At 38.9% G+C, this 19491-nt stretch overlaps 2 protein-coding genes across 2 annotated transcripts; both read right to left on the reverse strand.

Annotated features, from left to right (window-relative positions):
- Positions 1–238: 238 nt before the first annotated feature.
- LOC107815106 (3-oxoacyl-[acyl-carrier-protein] synthase II, chloroplastic-like) lies at positions 239–10101 on the reverse strand. The gene is made up of 14 exons (XM_075238939.1): positions 9567–10101; positions 8558–8763; positions 8280–8483; positions 7889–7999; positions 7707–7802; positions 6981–7026; positions 6785–6864; positions 6009–6077; positions 5789–5873; positions 4441–4595; positions 4264–4344; positions 1704–1763; positions 1099–1255; positions 239–642 (listed from the first exon to the last, which is right to left on the reverse strand). The coding sequence occupies exons 1-13, from the start codon at positions 9736–9738 to the stop codon at positions 1139–1141; spliced, it is 1482 nt and encodes a 493-aa protein (XP_075095040.1). The 5' UTR covers positions 9739–10101; the 3' UTR covers positions 239–642; positions 1099–1138.
- Positions 10102–14415: 4314 nt separating this feature from the next.
- On the reverse strand, positions 14416–18453 carry LOC142167942 (uncharacterized). Its single transcript, XM_075228527.1, has 5 exons — positions 18433–18453; positions 17760–18321; positions 16420–17520; positions 16153–16301; positions 14416–15381 (listed from the first exon to the last, which is right to left on the reverse strand). Exons 1-5 carry the CDS (start codon positions 18451–18453, stop codon positions 14416–14418), a joined length of 2799 nt encoding a protein of 932 aa, XP_075084628.1.
- Positions 18454–19491: the final 1038 nt, after the last annotated feature.

Genomic DNA, 19491 nt, shown 5'->3' on the forward strand with positions numbered 1-19491 from the left:
AACATCTTTTACAATCTTGTTCAATAAGAATTTTTTCATAAACTATTTCATGATCATTACGTCATCCAAATTAGATTAAAATATATATTAATCAAGTTAATATCCGTGATCCACTAATCTGAGCTAAAGACGCAAACACCTTCATGGGATATAAATGTAATCATCCGTTTCTCCCCTTGTGAAAGTTATTAAGAGTTTGTCCACTCAAGTTAATAAATGTCAAGAAGTGCAGTAAATCTTGGAAAGTCAAAATTAAAAGCTGTTATAGATTATATGGCATTCTCCGATTATACAAGGAAACTAGTTCACTTGGTATTAAGGGCCATATGCAACCACCTAAAGGTCATACGCCAACTCAGTTTCCATAAATCATTTGGCTGTTATGTGTAAGGATATATAAGAAAACAGATTTCAGTTTAGCAAAGAGACAAGAAGATTGTCACACTATGGAGAAGAAGTTGATCCTTTGCCCATTCTGCACTTCAGGTTCTTCTGTCTCCAACAATCATCTAAAAAGGAATTCTCTACCTTGGAGTACCACCGCCATTCGACTATCTTGCAAAAGATACAAATTCCTTGAGACACAGGTCTCTTCTAAGAGTGTCCATGTAACTCTGGAATTAAGGATCCTTCCCAATATTCCTGAAACAAATGAAACATATGTTATTATGTTTAATGATTTTTTTTTTTTGGGGGGGGGGGGGGGAGCCGATAACTGTAAGAGAGGGAAAAAGGAAGTAGGGAAATGGAGGCTTGATTCATTTGCTTTTCGCTGCAGAAGTGTTTCATTTGCTTTCCAAGCTCGCGGGATTCTCTCTTTTTCCAGAGTTAATATTATCAAATTTACTTCGATCACTGCTGCATGGGGGTTTAGTATGGACTAAGTTCCATAAGTTTAGAAGGGAATGAAGTTAGATTTCCCTCTATTTAGAAGACAAACAACTAGGTTTTTACATGTTAAGTTAGTGATCCTTGGTCCCCTCTATTGTTCCCTACCAAAAACTAATTAAACACTTCCTTAAATGCACTCTTCAAAAATACACGCCTTTTAAAAAAAAATTTCACTTCCTCAATACAGACAAGCATGAATCTACATACCTTTTGTATCTGTCAGATGCACCAACATTGCCCAAGAGATTTACTTGTAAGGAGCAAATAAGATTGATGAGTTGTGGCCACCAAATCCAAATGAATTAGATAATGCCACCTTGATATCCAGTCGTTCCTTTTTGGGACCCACAAGTTTATTTGTATCCTGTTTCATTGAAATACATATCATCAGCTGCTGTGATTACCAGGTCAACTAAGGGTGAAAAGGTGCAATAGGGGGAACCGGGGGAGAGAGAACATATCAAATGCTTTGTACTCATATCACATAAAGAAATCTGTCTTGCTTGCAATATGAGAGATTAGTCGACTAATGCAGACAATGTGAATCAAACCAATAGACATGGCCACTGTTTTTTCATTTCTATAAGAGACTCCTCTGGAAACCAGCTTTTGGTGATACAGCAACGAATTCAGAAAAGCTATGAATTTCATCTTAAATGTAGCTAGTCAAGTCATGAAGGGTGACCAACTCTGTACTCTTGACACGCAAGTGTTCTTTGCAGTTTTCATCTGATGAAATTCTATAGGTATGATGATAAATCATGCTTAAATGACAAGAAATCGTTGAGAATGAACAGAAGATAAGCCCTTACCACGCCTTCATCTGGGTTTTCAAGATTAATATTTGGATGAACCCAACCAGTTCGTATTGCCTGCAAAGTCCCAACTTAACTGTCAGTCTGAAATTCCAGCCAGATAATTTTTGCAAAGGTTAAGCAAAGAAGGGCCACGTTCAAAAGTATAATCAAGAGATTTTTATAGGATGTGATCCACAAAAATCAATCACCTTAAGAATAAATTCTGCAACATCTAGTTTCTATCAGATAAATTTATCATCAAGAAATTAGCAAAAACATGAATCCGCATAATGCTAAAGTAAATGTCCAGAAAGTGCCTATCTTCATCATCCTCTCCACTGTCTAGCGCAGATCACATTGTATAGCATATTCAAGAACAGAGATGACTTTAGTCTAACATCAATTACACTCTGCATCACCTGTCAACTACGAGGAAGTAAATGATCCTTGAATTATCTCAAAATAGTTAGTCACTTATCCTAAAATTCCTTTTTTTGAAAAACAACTGTTATAGCTCCATTTGTAGCCAAAATAAAAGAGTATACCCACATAATAACAAAACTCAGATAAAATTTGGCTCTTTTGCTTCTTTAATCAACATGTATTTGAATAATTTCAGGTTACGAAGTTATTCTACTTCCAATTATTTAGAGCTCTCAACTTCAAGCTGGAGTAACTCGCAGCAGCGAAAATGATTGCAAAAAGCAACTATTTCTAAATAATAAAATAACCACTATGGAAAGTTCCCCCTATGCATTGTGTCAAGGCTCCCACCCCAATGTTCCTTGTAAATGTTACACGTATGGTTTTCTTCTTTCAAATGTCAGATTAAAATAAACTTTTATGAATATGGTACGTATAGTACAAGTATGCTGTCTTTTTCTTATGAATATTTTATGTCTTCCTTGTACATAAAACTTTCAATAAACTTTTTCCAGATCTTCTTTTTCCCCTATTATTTGATGATAAACAGTTAGTTACCAAAAGCTTTTAGATTACACCCAAAAGTCTAGTATAGTTTAACCTGTTTACACACATACACACACACACAGAGACCTCAGAAGTGTCATTATTGTCATGTCTATTTCCCTAGTCTAAATATCAGAGAAGATCTAACCCAGGCCTAACGGAGTAATTTTGGTATATAAAAATTCGTCATAGTCATCGAATTGCAAAATACCTGTATTATATTATAACTTGTAACATCTGTAGCAACATTTTCAGATAACAAATTGATGTAGCATGGACAATTTAACTTCGAGGCAAGGATTCATGGGTAACTTTGAGACGTCGTCTTTTGATGGAGGATAATACAAGAAAACCTCCATCCAACATGAAAAGCATCAGAAACTACACAGGACACAATATTCCGGGCTACAATAAACATTACAAGAACTCATTTTACTGCATACCCTCACCTTGACTAAGTTGGTCTATATACCACTATTAGCATTAAGGCTCCAAAGATGAATATGCCGAATAAGAAGACCCAGATTCCTCGGCTAGAAACTAATTCTTGGGTAGTTAAGGCTTGCATACCCGTTCCGTCATTTATACAGCACCTTTTTAAGAGGATGAACTTTGTACAAAGTGGAGACGGAGGATTTGGATCTCAAACGGTGCAGCTATCAACAAGATATTGCACATACGTTGCCATGCTCTTCATTTTTTATATACAGGTCTAAACCCAACTCCTTACTGCTACTCTTGCCAGGTTTATGCTCAACACTTCAGATAGGTAGATCAGAAGTAAATCATAACCCTTCGGAAATTCTTTAACTTGAAAGAGTAACAATTCTAAAGGATGGCATCATCACTTAGGTTTAGTTTTTCCAGATTCCCGAGTCAGTTGATGTTTCTATTCCTACGAGTCATTTATGTCTACTTGAGGTTACATTGAGTAGCAGTTCGACATCTTTAAGACCAGCAGGTAGCATTTAGTAATTTTCCTCTCTGCAAAAGGTCAGCCAGTCCCTTTTCTTCCCCCTTCTTTAGGTCACACAACATGTCCTCTATACCAATTGGCATACATTTGCATTTTGCACTCACAAATGACGGTGACGGCCATGTATATCTTTTCTTCTTTTACTGTATATGATATCAATGATTGAACTCAAACTCAAAAGGAAAGCTATTCATGTTATAAAATTTTAAAAATGTGCAGCTTCCTCAGTAAAACAGCTTTTGCTGTGCTGTCTTAGCAGCCACAAGTTCTCTCACAAAAAGCAACTAAGGTCTGAAGAAAACAAGCAAGCAAGGAACCAAATCATTTGTTGCTTCCCCAATTCCCCCTAAAGGACTGCGAAAAATAGTATGATATGTGAATTAATAAAGACCTTCTCTAATTCAATTAGATGTTACATAAATAAAATATTGATTTAGTCTATTCAACAGTCTGACACCAAAATAATGTAACAGTCACCTAACAGGCTACACACACCGCTATACCACAAATTTTCAGCCAGCAAATATAACATTATGCAAGAAAATAGTTGGATGAGATGTTACACAATAAACTAGAAAGCAACTGAATTGCAGCTGCACCACACTTTGAGGGATTATGAGATAACAGCACCTGAATAGTTGCCACAGCTTCAACAGCACCAGCAGCTCCAAGCAGGTGACCAATCATAGATTTTGTGGAGTTAACTCGCAACTGAAAACATGGAGCAGCGACTGATAAACAGTTGAAATGAAAACCTGAGAGGAATGGTATGGGCACAGTATTTCAATAAGAGAACTTCAATCTAACCTCTGGATTCTGGCCAAAGCAATGGAGAAGAGCTTGATGCTCCTTAATATCTCCTGCTAGTGTGGATGTAGCATGCGCATTAATGTAGTTTACATCTTCCTTGGATACCCCTGACTGAGCTAATGCCTTCTCTATGCATAGGATGACTCCAGTTCCTGCTAGTTTGGGGGGATAAGGGAGTTCAAAGCTATCCTTTTCTCTATTGTATCTCAGTAAACATGAGATCGTGCATTCTTAGTACGTTAAGCTATCTTCCGTTCTATGTAAGCTACAATTTATGCAAGCCAATCTATCTGGTTCAGAAGAATCTTTCAGGTACAATTATCAGAAAATCATAGAACTTGAGGGACTAGATTTGATGAGTATAACTGCATCTCCAACTTAGTCAAAACACAAAAGGAGCACAAAAGTAGTGCATCATTTAACTCACTAAGAACCGAAGAAGCAGTTTATTTCGAGATCCGCCGTTAACATGAGAAAAGGAATGACTTCAAGCATGACAAAATAGGGGGACAACAAAGAGGAGTCCTTCAGGAGAGCTTCGTGTTACTGATGGATCCCATGAAAGGAAATTCTTCTAAAATGCCAATAAAGGAGTTAATGCCTTTGTGGAACAAAATCTTGGTGACTAACAAAAACATGCAAGTTATTAGTTATTACAAAAGAGATATTTTTTTGCAAAAGAAGCCAACATAAAATAAAAGGATCAAATCCAGTATGGTTAGGGTGGTCCATTTATGAGATGGATGGATAGACACATTCAAGAATACATATTGCTACAGTTGTTAGAAAAGGCAAGGCGCCGGAAATTTAAAGCCATAAATACAGAAGAGGATTAGGTGATGTATTACCACAACTATTTTAAGCCAAACGACTTTCTCACCAATTTTTGGACCCCTCCAGAGTATAAGCTGTTAGAGTGATCGAATCATATTCTGGAGGCCTATATGTCACAGCTAGTTGTTGGAGGGATAAATTACACTTAAGACTCTTTGATTTCATCATGCACAAAGTAAATCTTACATTTGCACATGTCATCCTCAACAAAAAGCAAGGCAATCGTAGACAGCCCAGAAGAATTGGGAAAAGGTGCAAGACATATCAATCTAGAAATCAAGAAATTTGAACAATTCAAAATTTTTCTGATGTTGACAGCCAAAAGCTTACCTTTTTATTAACCAACGAAAAGACTACCCATCTATCCAATGGTGCCCTTGTAAATGATTTATATATATATATATATATATATATATATATATATATATATATGAGAGAGAGAGAGAGAGAGAGAGAGAGAGAGAGAGAGAGAGAGAGAGAGAGAGAGAGAGAGAGAGAGAGAGAGAATTACCTTCAGGATGAGGCTCTGTCATGTGATAAGCATCACAAGTAAAACTTCCACCTAGAAATTCAGCATAGATAGTTGCACCTCTTTGCTGCTCATGAAATTAAAAAAGGAAACTTAAAAGAATTATATTGCCGGGGATTGGCTTTTTATCTTCCATATTTTGTTTGAGGATCAACAAGTGGGTTAGAAGGAAAGCATTTATAGACTTTGAAGCATAAATCACCTTGGCATGCTCCAGTTCTTCCAGAAGCAGGACTCCGGCTCCTTCACCCATAACAAATCCATCGCGATTCTGTCCAGGATTAAGATAAAAATAAGAAGCAATTCTCACCAATTACACACACTCTGAGACACACACACACAGAGGATGATAGGGTTGAAATTTTGTAGTGCTATTGCTTCATCTTACAAGTCATTTAAGTACAGCAGCTTACGAGCTAGAATGTACGAGCTAGAACATGGAAATAAATATATAATGGAATATAATTTTTATTGATTTGATTGGAAGAATGCTCCTATAAGATGTATACAAAAAGTAGAGAATCCCGCAAAAAGGCATGATGATAAAGAGCATCCAACTGTGAATAGTGACTGGAATATCATATTTGCTCCAAGCGAATACCAGAAATATAAATATTCCACTTAACATAAAAACAGGAGTTTCCAATTCCTACAAATTTTTCTCACATGCCTCTCCTTCCACTGAGTCCACATGAGTCCAAAGCAAAGGGGATACATGGTCATAAATTCTGAAGAAAATATGACATACGTCAAGTTCAATCTCAGGGAATGGAAGCTGCAATTTGGATAGGCAGCTCAGTCAACCAAAGAAAAATACAAAGCTGGAAATTTCTAATTCCCTATTAGATCACAAACCCAAGAACTGCAATAGGAATAGCGTAAGTACTCTAGAATCACCACTCCTTGCCACATAAAAGTTGACGTTTACAACTAGAGGGAAAGCAGAGGAATAAGAGCAAAAGATTTGCAAGACATTACACTATCCCAAGGCCGAGAAGCTCTTGCAGGGTCACCATTTCGCTGTGAAAGTGCTCTGCATGCAACAAATCCTCCCAATCCTGCAAAAGAAAACAAAAATAACATCAAAAGCTATTTAAAACTATAAGTATTACAAGGTAATCAACAACCTCAGCTTGATAAACAAACTTCAAGTAAGAAAGAACATATAATATACCAATTGGTATAATTGCTGCATCTGATCCACCGCACAGCATCAAGTCCTGCAAATTATCAGTGTGTAAAAACAAGAGAACTAAGCCACTAAGCATGTTAATCCTTGGGACACATCTGTCAAGTGCTGAAACTGATTTTTTAAATAAGCATTTACGTGTTTGGATAGACGTGCTGAAACTGATAATAAGCCGTTGATATGTTTGGTAGAAAAGTGCTGATAAGTTGTTCTTTTATTAAAATGACTAAAATATCCTTAAAAACTTTACAAAAGGTTATAAATTAAAAAGTTTCTTTGTAAAGAAAAAGATGAACAATGAATATAGAATGAAAAGAAAGTTAAAAAATTTATTTTGGGAAAAATATTTTGTGAATTAGAAAATATTATAAAGGATAAACTAGTAAAAGTCTTGGTCAAACTAAAAGTGCTTATAAGCTAAAAAGCCATAAGTTGGGGGTGACCAACTTATGACTTATAGTTGATTTTAGCTTATAAGCACTTGGCTTATAAGCATTTTGGATATTTACCAAACGCGTAGATAAGCCAAAAAGTGCTTATAAGCCAGTTTGACCAACTTGTAAGCTTAGCCAAACACCCTCTAAGCTACTAAGCATGTTAATCCTTGGGACACATCTGTCAATACATAGGGAACTCTATGAACAACAGTAAGATGATACTGAATCCTCTGCTTCCGAAAGCTTTCTATGACCTTAAAGGCACGAAACTTACAGCTTCATCTCTAATGATGTGATTAGCAGCATTCAATATGCAGAAGTTGCTTGTAGCACATGCTGTTGAAATTGAATAATTTGGACCCATCCATCCCTGCAATCGAGTTTGTAAACAAATGCACAAAGCTGGGATTTTTTAAATCATAAATCACAGATAGTAACTGAATCTTAATGGCTAACCAGGTCCATGGCAAGCATGGCAGAACCCATGTTTGTAGTTGCAAATGGAACACAAAAAGGATTCATCTTCCTATACGAAACCCTCAAAGCCTCTATTGCATCATTAAAAACCTGCACAAACAAAGCAAGTCAGTTAGAGAGTAGTCACTTACTTTGGTTCTAGCAAAGACTCTAGAGCCTTCATACTGGTCTGCTTAGTAGGAGATTGCAATACATGGGCAATCATGTACAGGTTGTTGATTCCGTATATGATATGTTAGCAACCAAATAGAGCTGATCCCAAAAGCATATAAACAAAAAATGAAAATGGAAAAGAAATTTTTTTGACACATTTAACCAGTGAAATTTTCATCACAATTACGATTGAAGGAATAAAGAAGAAGTTGATCACCTTCATTCCACCCAAAGCAGAGCCAATTAAAACTCCACATCTTCTTTTATCCAATTCATCCATAATGTCTTCAGTAATTCCACCATCTGACAGTGCTTTCTTACCAGCCGTAAGCATGTAAAGCATGAACTTGTCCATTCTTTTAGAAAGTTTGGGTGCAACCCAGCCATCAGTGGAGAAAGACTTGATCTCTCCAGCAATTCTCTGCGAATTTGGACCTCATTAAAAACATTTAAATAACTAAAGTTGGATAAAACAGGCCCAAGAAGAAGACATACTGTTGGATACTGTGAACAGTCAAAAGCTTCTATCTCACTTATGCCACTGACACCTTGAAGCAGATTTTCATAAAATTCATGGGGATCATGACCAAGCGGCGTTTCAACTCCCATCCCTGTCACAACAACTCGCCTTTCCTTGGTCAGAGGTTTCTTCTTTAGTGCAACTTCCATGGCCGGTTGGGCAGCAATTGCCATTACCTCCCCTAATACAAGGAGCGGCCAAGCACGTCAAAATCAATGTAGGAAAGTTGATAGCTTAAAGGGAAACCGTATTAGAAAATGATGTTGAAGATCTCTATAGTTCTGTGTGATCACTTCAAAGAAAACCCAATCATGTACATTGACGCAGGAGTGTTTGGCATCACAGGAAAATATTTTCCACAACATTTCCATGATCAAATCATTTACTAACATTTGCTCACCGCAAAAATATTCTCAAAGAAAAAAATATTTCTACTAAAAAGGGGGGAAATGAATTCCTTTACGTCCAGCCAATCAGGGGTGGAGCTAGAAGCCTACATACGGGTTTGGCCGAACCCTGTAACTTCTGTAACTTCTGCTCGGACAATGTATTTGTATTAAGAAATTCATTAAATATGTACAAATATTAAATTCAGAACCAAGTTATTAGCACTTGAAGTCGTTGTTCAAAAATCCAAAACCCATAATAACAACTCTTAAACTTGTAGCAGACAACACGTACAAGCGTAGACACAACTCTTTTCAGTCTCTAATACTAAAAAAGAAATTACCATAAAATCAAGCTACAAGCAAATTGCATGATCTATTCCAGAAATTCACACTCATTTCACATGACACACAATGCCAACATGAGGTGGCAAATTCGAGACTACAATAAACCCAATTTAATAAACATAAAATCACACTGCTATAAGAATCTTACCATGCAGCCCTTCAAATAGGCTCTCACTCAAAAAAAAAAATATTAGCAAATGCATGACTTTCCATTTCTGTAAAATCCAATTCTAAAAATTAATAAAGTTACCTGTTTGAGCAGTGGATGTGGACTTGGGCAAAACCCTGGTGCGAGTTTGAGAAGCCCATTTGCATTTAGACTTAGAAGAAATCCCAAACAAAGAATGTTTATCATGTTCTCTTTCAACGACTGACATGCATGTTGAACCCATTACCCATGACGATACCGTCGATGACGCCATTTCTTAAAATTTTCCGATCAAAAATATACAAATCCCTTTATATATAACTTATATCAATGTAGTGCTAACTCAAAATCTATACAGTATATAGACACAAATGCAGGGGGTGGTGGTTGGGGGTAGGGGGCGGAGAGTTCAGTTCAGAACAACTCCTCTGAGCAGAAGAGGAGGGGGTGAGATTAAAGAAATTTTGGGTGGGTGGGGTGGGAGTGGGGTGGTAGGGGGGTAGGGACGTAGGGTGTGGGGGTAATATATTTGTGGGGTTGGTTAAATCTGAGAGAGATGAAGAAATCGAAATGCTGTCTTTTTCCTGGATCTCTTTCTCTGCTCTCACTAGTCACTACTATAAGTATTTCAGAGCCAAGTTTTAATTTTTATTTTCTTTATTTTTAATATTTTCTTTATTTTTTCCACTTTAAAATAATAATATAATATCTGAGTCTTCCTACAGACAGAGTTAGCCAAGTGTTCTTCCCTCTTTAAACTCTATTCTTTCCTTCTTATCTATGTCTGATGTGTCAATACCACCACTCTATGCAGACAAAATTATAGTCTTACAAAATCCAAAAAAGTTAACCACCTGATATACATTTAAAAAAAAATAATATTCTGGTATATTCCCACTATACTTTATTTGGAAATAATTAAAATTGTGTTTATTACCGTCAGTCTAATCACATACGGAGTTACGGTAGAATATACTTAATGGAAGAGTTACGTTGTATATATAAAAATTAAAATGTAAAGTTCAATTCTGATTTGTAAGACAAATACAAAAACTAAGTTAGGCCCAGCCGAAATAGAAGTGGGAGGAGAGTGCCGCCGCGGAGGTCAGGGCGGAACTAGGTGGGCGGAAGAGTCGCCAAAAATTATATTGTGTATATAGTGTCGGTTAAAATTCTGTATTAAAAACCAGAAAATCAAAAGACATGAGTTTAGTTAAGAAAACAAAAACAGAAAATTCCGAGTTCATAAGTTACTTGTGTGTCCTTAAAAAATTTAATACCCCCACATGACGATGACGATGACGGTGCGAGACTTGCTCTCTTCACAACTCTTTAAGAGCTAGAAGAACTGCTTATACATATAAGCACAAAAAATTTCATCTTCCTATCCAATGAGGGACAAAGTTTCTTTATAAAATAGACTAATTCAAAATTTCATTTCCCTTTATTTATTTTTCCACCATTTTCCATTCACACTTCTTCTGTTTTAATTGACAAAGCCCAAAAATGTAACTTTTTATTTCATGTTTAAAAAAATTATTTAATCAATTAAATATCAATAATATATATTTACTATGTGGTGTTATTTTTCCTGTTTTTATTTTTGGTGCTACATCTTCCTTGTCATGTTCTTCCCCTTCTTCTTTCTTTCTCTTATTCACCTTTTCTTGAAACGAGGGTCTACCATAAACAGTCTCTTTACCTTATCAAGTAGGAGTAAGGTATGCGTACAAATTATACTCTCCAGGCCCCAATGTTGGATTATACTGTATCTGTTATTGTTGTTATTATGTGTATGTGTGGCTTTAATTTTTTTTTTCTACTTTTAATCATTAGTCTTCTTTAGGCACCAAAGGCCATTCATTCTGTCATTCTATTACTCCATCGAGTCAAGAGTCTCCCGGAAACAATTTCTACCTCTCCGGGTAGGGATAAGGTCTGCGTACACTCTATCTTCCCCAAACTCTATTAGTGTATTATTACTGAGTTGTTGTTGTTGTTGTTATTACTCCATCCAGGTAGCAATATGGCTATTAAATTTTTAACCAATAAACTCTTAGCTGACGAACTAAATGGAAGTGCCAGAATCTCTTTTGCACTTTGCACCCTGATTAACATGTTGTCTTTTTTCTGTTTTTGCAATTCACACACACCTTATTCTTTTACTTTTTATCCTAATAATGTCCGTATTCTTTTTTCTTTTTGGCAAAATCATGAACACGTTTAAGTTGTATCCCCTCATCATTTTTCTTAAGCAAATATTTCGGTAGAATTTCATGTAAGATTATGTTGACTCGTCTTTTGCAATCTATTAATAAGATTTTGTAGTACCTCAATACACACGTGTGATTATTTGAGGGATATAATTGGAAAAAATAGAGTAAAAACTTTAAATCGTGCATGGCTATCCATTTTGGAAGTCAGACATGGTATTGAATAGCGATTGGACTAATGCGAGAAATCAATACATTCAACTGTTAGATTTGGGTGCCTCCATTTAATATACTATACCAACCAACCCTTCAATCCTATTTATGGAACACAACTTGTCTCTTCAAGTTAAAATTTTCTTATCTTTTTGAAGTACTTAAATTTCATTAAATTTCCTCCAACAATCTTTACATTTCGAGAGACAAGAACCCTTCGTACTTCCCTTTTTTCTCCATTTAATTTTCATTTGAATTTCAAAGCTTTGTTTTGCTCAATGAGACTTGTCTTTTTCCTCAAAGTTTCAAAATCTTGAGTATACCTTAATCCATTCTCTTTCATTACTTGTATTGCATCCATGTTTAGCCACAATCATTACTCCATCCGGTCTTAGTTTAATTGATTTTTTAGCCGATTTTATACATATTAAAAAAAAAATACTTTTTAGCATTAATTAATAATAAAATTGATTATATTAACCTTAATTTGTTCATTAAAAATATAACAAATACTCCTAAGCTCTTTACTCTAAGGGCAACTTTGGAAAAAAATAAAATTAATTCCTTATTGATATCTGAAAAAAATCAAATATTATGGACCACAAAAAATGCCAAAAAATCAATTAAAGTGGTCCGGAGGGAGTGCCACTTTGATTTGCGTCCTTGAATCAGAATAATAATAGTAAAGGACGGGTAGTGCTGAATTAGGAACTTATCATTGTCATAGTACTCCCTCCGGTCAATATTAGTTGTCATAGTTACTAAATATATATGATCCAAAATAGATATCGTTTTAGAAAATCAAGGTATAATTATTTTATTTATTTATTTTGCCCTTATTATTAAATGTTCTTGAAAGTAAAAATATTGACTTCATAGCATAGAAAACCTAAAAGTAAAGAGTATTCCCTCCGGTCCATAATAAGTGACTTTTTAGCCTTTGGCACACCCCTTAAGAAAATACGAACTTTTAGAGAAAAAATATGCATTAACTAAATTACCCTTAATTAAAACTTGCATATTGTTACCTTGACTCATTGAGATATGTAAATAAGGGCAAAGTTTGGAAAAATAAAATTAATTCGTTCTTGATTATATAAATTGACACTTATTTTGGACCAGAATAAAATACCAAAAGGTCACTTATTATGGACCGGGGGGAGTATTAAATAAGAGTATAATAGTCAAAAAATGCTCTTATTAATAATTTCTTAAGGTACATGTAAAAGATACACGATAACTAAAATAGACAGGCAAGAGGGAGTAGTATTCAACAATGATAGGAAACTGTATGGTCTCATAGGAACTACTCTAATGTAGCACACCTGTCACGGGCTTAACTCAAGTAAGCAACGTACGGACAACTTAATAGCATGTATGCTACTCACAGTTTTAGTCCTAACCAAGAAATAAGTAAAAAGTCGTGCTTAAGCTATGGCAAACACACACACTCAAGGGATGAAAAGATAATAAAGTAAAAGGCACACAAAGATTGGGAGGCCAAGGCCAATTTTCGGATTTACTTGATATACAAAGGGAAATGCAAAGTATATGAGATATGCCTTCTAGAAAAGCCTATACATGTGTATATATACTAAGAATATCCACTGGCAGATTTGGTGGCAGTGGACCCGTCCAGCTATTGAGCACAACTTTCTGTTGGCATTATGTGACCTCTATGATTATGTTGGTAGGTTGTGGGATTGTGGTCCTATCCAGCTGTGCAACACTTGTTCCTACTGTCAGTACAGTGGCCTTCACGATTGTCCTGGCAGGCTGTGGGGCAGTGGCCTCCATGTGCAAAGATCCTCTGGTCTTTGGCAGCCAGATTTGACTCGGCTTATGGCCCTTTAGGCGGGAAAATCAGTAGTGAACTTGGCGGGGCGGTACACTCTCCCCCACTTAAAATGGCGACGACCGCTGCGCCACAAAGTTTCAAGTAATTATGAACTTGATCTTTGAACTGTCATAGATCCTCGTATTTTCCCATGAGGCCTCCTCGGGTGGTTGCCCCCTCCAATGGACAAGAAATTGGGCGCTTGAATTACCCCATCATTTGCCTCGAACCAATTGGTGATCGAATATGGCTTCAACTTTGTTGTCAATGGCTGAGGGGGTTATGAAGATTTGGGCACGACTGGACTGCCCACACTCCATATCATTCTTGTACTCATGGCAGGGCTTGAGCTGGCTAGCATGGAAGACGGGTAGATCCAAATATAGTGAGGCATGTCCAGCCTAAATGAAATCTTGCCAACCTTGGCGGTGATTTCAAACGGACCCTCGTAGCGTCGAATCAGACTTTGATTGATGTCTCTTAGTGACTTGAATTGTCGGGGATTGGGCTTTATCATCACCTTATCCCCGATACGGTAGTGCACTGGCCGCCGCTTCCGATCAATAAACTTTTTCATCTTTCGGGCAGCTTTGTTCAGATAAGACCGCGCCATATCTACCTGCTCCTCCCAAGCTTTGGCCATGTGAAATGCGCCTGGGTTTTTTAATTTTGCACTTACGGGCAGGGATTAAGGTGTGTTCGGCTGCTGTCCCGTTGCAAGCTCAAAAGGGCTCCTCCCTGTGGATTCACTATGCTGCAAATTAAAGGAGAAATGGGCAGTGTCAAGTAACTTTGCATAGTCCTTTTGATTTGCACTCACAAAGTGCCTCAAATATAGCTCCAAGAGCGCATTGACCCTTTCTGTTTGGCCATCCGTCTGAGGGTAAAAACTGGTGGAGAAGTGCAACTCCGACCCTAACAGGCTAAACAATTCCCTCCAAAAAGCACCGGTAAAACGGGGATCACAATCGCTTATTATATATTTTGTGATTCCCCAATGCTTTACAACGTCCCGTAGGAACAAACGTGCTGTCTCTTTAGCTTTGCAGTTGGCGGTGGTGGCAGTAAAAGTAGCATATTTTGAAAAATGATCGACCACTACCATGATTATGCCAAAGCCTTCTGAGTTTGGCAGGCACGCAATGAAGTCCATGGTGACGCTATCCCATGGCTTTTCTTCCACCGGTAAAGGCTCTAGTAAGCCTCCTGATACCTTGTGCTCAACTCTGTCTTGTTGGCATACCAGACGCGTTCGGATGTATACTTCTATATCATCCCTTATGTGCGGCCAATAGTATGATGATTCTAACAGTGCCAAGGTGCGTTTTTGGCCCGGATGTCGTGCCCTTCTTTGATCAATGCGCCTAAGGTTTCCCCACTTAGGCACGGAGATACGCCTGCCGGTGGTATAAAGAAGCCCATCTTCCACCCAAAACTTCTTTGTCTTGCCTTGGCTGGCCAAGTCAAGAAGTTGCTTCGTCACTGGATCATGCTGCATCCCTTGCTTGATTGCATCAAGAATATTACTGCTGGCTGTGCTAATAATTGGTACTAACACTGCCTTCCGACTCAACGCGTCGGCGACAACATTAGCTTTCCCCGATTTGTACTCCAAGGAATAATCAAACTCGGTCAAAAAGTCCTGCCATCGTGCCTGCTTAGGTGCCAACTTTTTTTAGGACTGAAAATAACTCGTCGCCACGTTATCTGTTTTGACAAGAAAATGAGCCCCTAGAAAATAATGACGCCAGGTTCTCAGACAATGAACCACGACCGTCATCTCCTTTTCTTGGACAGTGTAGCGACACTCCGCATCATTCAGTTTTCTGCTTTCGAAGGCTATTAGGTGGCCCTCTTGTATTAAAACACTGCCAATAGCAAAATCAGAGGCGTCCGTTTAGACCTTGGAAAAATCGGGCAGAGCCAAGACAAGCTCTTTTGTAATTGCTGATTTGAGACCCTCAAAGGCCCCTTGGCACAACTCTGTCCACTCCCAAGAGTGGTCCTTCTTCAGCAAATCTGTGAGCGGAGCCGCAATTGCTGAATAACCCAAAATAAATCGACGGTAATAATTGGCGAGGCCAAGAAAGGACCACAGCTTGGTTACCTTCGTTAGGGCCCCCTAATCTCCAATCGCCGCGACCTTATTGTCGTCCATCCGGATATGTCTGTGGCTAATGTATGTCCCAAGAACTGCACTTGGGGGCTAAGCAAATGAGCAATTCTCCTTCTTTACAAACAAGTCGTTTTCCCTTAGAACTTGGAAAGCTATGCGGAGGTGATCAAGATGTTCCTCTATGCATATGTTGTAAATCACAATGTCATCAAGATAGATGACTACAAACTGATCCAAAAATGGGTGGAACAGCTTGTTCATCGAAGTACAAAACGTAGCGGGGGCGTTGGTCAAGCCGAACGGCATTACCAACCATTCAAAATCCCTATAACGGGTCACACACGTTGTCTTGGGCTTGCCCCCTTCAGCTATACGAACTTGATATCGCAGTGTCCCGTCTTGCTTCTTCTGGAACAAGACAGGAGCTCCAAATGGTGCCTTCGACGGTCTGGCATGTCCTGCTTCAAGCTCAATTCCTCCAGTTCCGGAGGTGCTATGCGATACGAACCCATGGCAGGTGGTTTTGCTCCCGGAATCAACTCAATCTGATGGTCTACCCCCTACGTGGTGGCAAACGTTTGGGAAGGTCTTCGGGCATGATGTCCTTGTTCGCATCAAGAACCTGCTGCATACATGGGGTCAAGGTTTCGTCAACCCTGTCCTCTTTAATCTCTGCTACAACAACTAGAAATGTGGCTTCACCCATCTTGAAGCCCTTCACAATTTGTATCGCGGACAATTGGCTGACAACTTGCGGCACCCGAACTGTTGGTACCACACAAGGACCCCTCGGATCCCAAATATAAATTTGGTTAAGGCTAGGGGAAATGAAGGCCATAATTTCATCCCAATAGTCCAAACCCAGCACAAGATCAAACACATCCATGGGGGCGACAAAGAAACTTACGCTCCCCTGCCAAGCCCCTAAGTTGAGCTGCACATTGCGGGCAACTCCATTCACGTTGGTAAGGTCGGCATTGACTATTTTCAGCATGGAACTGATGGGACCAAACACAAGGCCAAGTGACTTAGCCTTGGCTTCAGTCACAAAGTTGTGTGTCGCGTCGATGCCCACCATTATACGAATAGACTGTCCGTTCAACTTTGCATCCACAAATAAGGATCCTTTCTCCCTCAATCGAGGATCCTTGCTCATCACAACACCAAGTAATGTATGACTCATTTGAGCAAGGTCAGGCTTCTCCCGAGAAACCTGCTTCAAAGAAGGTTCTTTGGCCAGCACCGCCCCAAGCATCATGTTGCCAAGATGAGCCACGCTTGGTCTTTGTTGAACTGCATCTCCAACTTGTGCATCAGCTGGGGTTCCGCCTTCGGCTTGCCTCCTTTCAGCTACAATTAAAGCACCAAGTTTTCCCAAAGAAGGACAATCTTTGTAACCATGACTAGGGTCCTTGCAAAGATAATAGCCATTACGAGGACCATTTGCATTCTTTCTTTCGTTATACCTATCGCACCAGTGAGAAGCACTGTTGCTTTCTCCTTTGAAATCACGACCCGTGGCAGTAGCTTGCTTGCCTTTGTCACGATGTCCACGGGCCCCACTAGGTTTAGTGGTCTTGCCCTTGGTGTCCTTTGCTTTCGTGGCTTCTAAACTAAAATCATTCAAGGACTCAGCCACAGCGATAGCTTCATCAACGTTTCTGACTTGACGCTCTGCTGGAATTCTTGTTTGGCCCAGTTTTGAAGGCCATCAATGAAATAGAACAACAAGTCATCACTTGACAAGTTGGGAATTTATAGAATGAGTTTGGTGAACTCTTTCACGTACTCCCGAATGGAAGTTGTTTGCTTGAGCTCTCTCAACTTCCGACGTGCCTCATTGACAACATTTTGAGGATAAAACTAACGTTTCAGTTCGAACTTAAACTGTTCCCAGTTCGTAATGGAGCAAGTACCTTTCTCCATCTCGGCTTTCTTCCTTCGCCACCACAGTATAGCGGTGTCGGCTAGATACATCGTTGCTGCCCGGATCTTGGCAGCCTCATCGAAGATGTTGAGGTGCTCAAAGTAGTCCTCCATCTTCCAAATGAAGTTTTCTACATCTTGAGCGTTCCTTTCGCCTCTAAACTCTTTGAGTTTAGGGACCTCGACCTTGGTCTCCCGCACTGTCACATGACTAGTGCCACCAACAAGCTTTGCTGCCTCCAGTTGTTGCCTTAGGGCTTCAACTTTCCCGTGCAATGCTGATACATCCTCAGTCAGCTTAAGCTCAAGGTTGGTCAGTCTATCCTTATGCTCATCGATCAAGTGATCTAAAGTTTCCTTGACGTCTCCCAGCTCCTCTAGAGCAGTAGACTCAAGCGAGCAGAAGTTGCCTTCAACAACTTCAATGCGCCGGTTTAAAGCAGCTAAACCAGCCTCGGTGAGGTCTACTCGTACGTTTAAACAATCTGAAGAAGAACCCTCACAATCCTTGCCATGGCTAACCTGTTGTGGGGGTGGCTCGTAAGTCAGCCCCTAACACGTTACGGCTACAACAGGATCTCGCACTTTGCTCGTCCCTCTCTTCTTTTATTTCTGCTTCCTTGTTGGTGATTCTTCTCTCCCACGAAGGTTGCCTAAAGTAACATTATCTCCATCGGTTGCCATATTTTTAACCTTGCTCTGATACCACTTGTCACTGGCTTAACTCAGGTAAGCAACGTGCGGACAACTTGATAACTTGTATGCTACTCACAACTTCATTCCTAACCAAGAAATAAGCACAAAGTCATGCTTAAGCTATGACAAACACACACTCTCAAGGCCTGGAAAGATAATGAAGTAAAAGGCACACAAAGATTGGGAGGCCAAGGCTAATTTTTGGATTTACTTGATATACAAAGGGAAATGCAAAGTATATGAGATCTGCCTTCTAGAAAGGCCTATACATGTGTATATATACTAAGAATATCCACTGGCAGATTTGGTGGCAGTGGACCCGTCCAGCTGTTGAGCACAACTTTATACTGGCATTATGTGACTTTCATGATTATGTTGGCAGGCTGTGGGACTGTGGTCCTACCCAGATGTGCAGCACTTGTTCCTGTTGTCAGATAGTGGCCTTCATGATTGTCCTGGCAGGCTGTGGGACAGTGGCCTCCATGTGCAAAGATTCTCCAGTCTTTGGCAGCTAGGTTTGACTCGGTCTGTGGCCCTTTAGGCGGGAAAATCAATAGAGAACTTGGCGAGCGGTACAACATCACTCTATAAAGTATATGTTGTACTTAGGCATTGAGTGGGGGAGAGCAGGTTTGCAAGTGCCCCATCAGTTAGTAAGGACTTTGTTGCTGATGTACCGCAAAATGCAAATCATTCAATATTCAGGTTTTCTAAGGCAAAAGAAAATTATGCCTATGTTTCTAGCTAGCTTATCATTTATGTACTAATCCTACTTATTTTTTGGGGGACTTTAGCCACTAAAAATGATGTGCCATTCAAGAAGTGCAGTTAATTTTGTCTTTGAATATTATCGTCCGCTTGTTCTATAAAAATTAAGTGCCTATCAATTAGTTTCAAGAAAGCGATCGGAGTCCACTTAGCATTTCATTCCAATCTCAATATTGGGAGAATTGGTCTAAAAGGACTGACGCGAAAGTCATAGCCCTTTAATTGCTTATGGGAATTGTGGGAATATAGGGATTCAAG

This window comes from Nicotiana tabacum, chromosome 2, assembly GCF_000715075.1.
Source record: "Nicotiana tabacum cultivar K326 chromosome 2, ASM71507v2, whole genome shotgun sequence".
Classification (NCBI taxonomy): Eukaryota; Viridiplantae; Streptophyta; class Magnoliopsida; order Solanales; family Solanaceae; genus Nicotiana; species Nicotiana tabacum.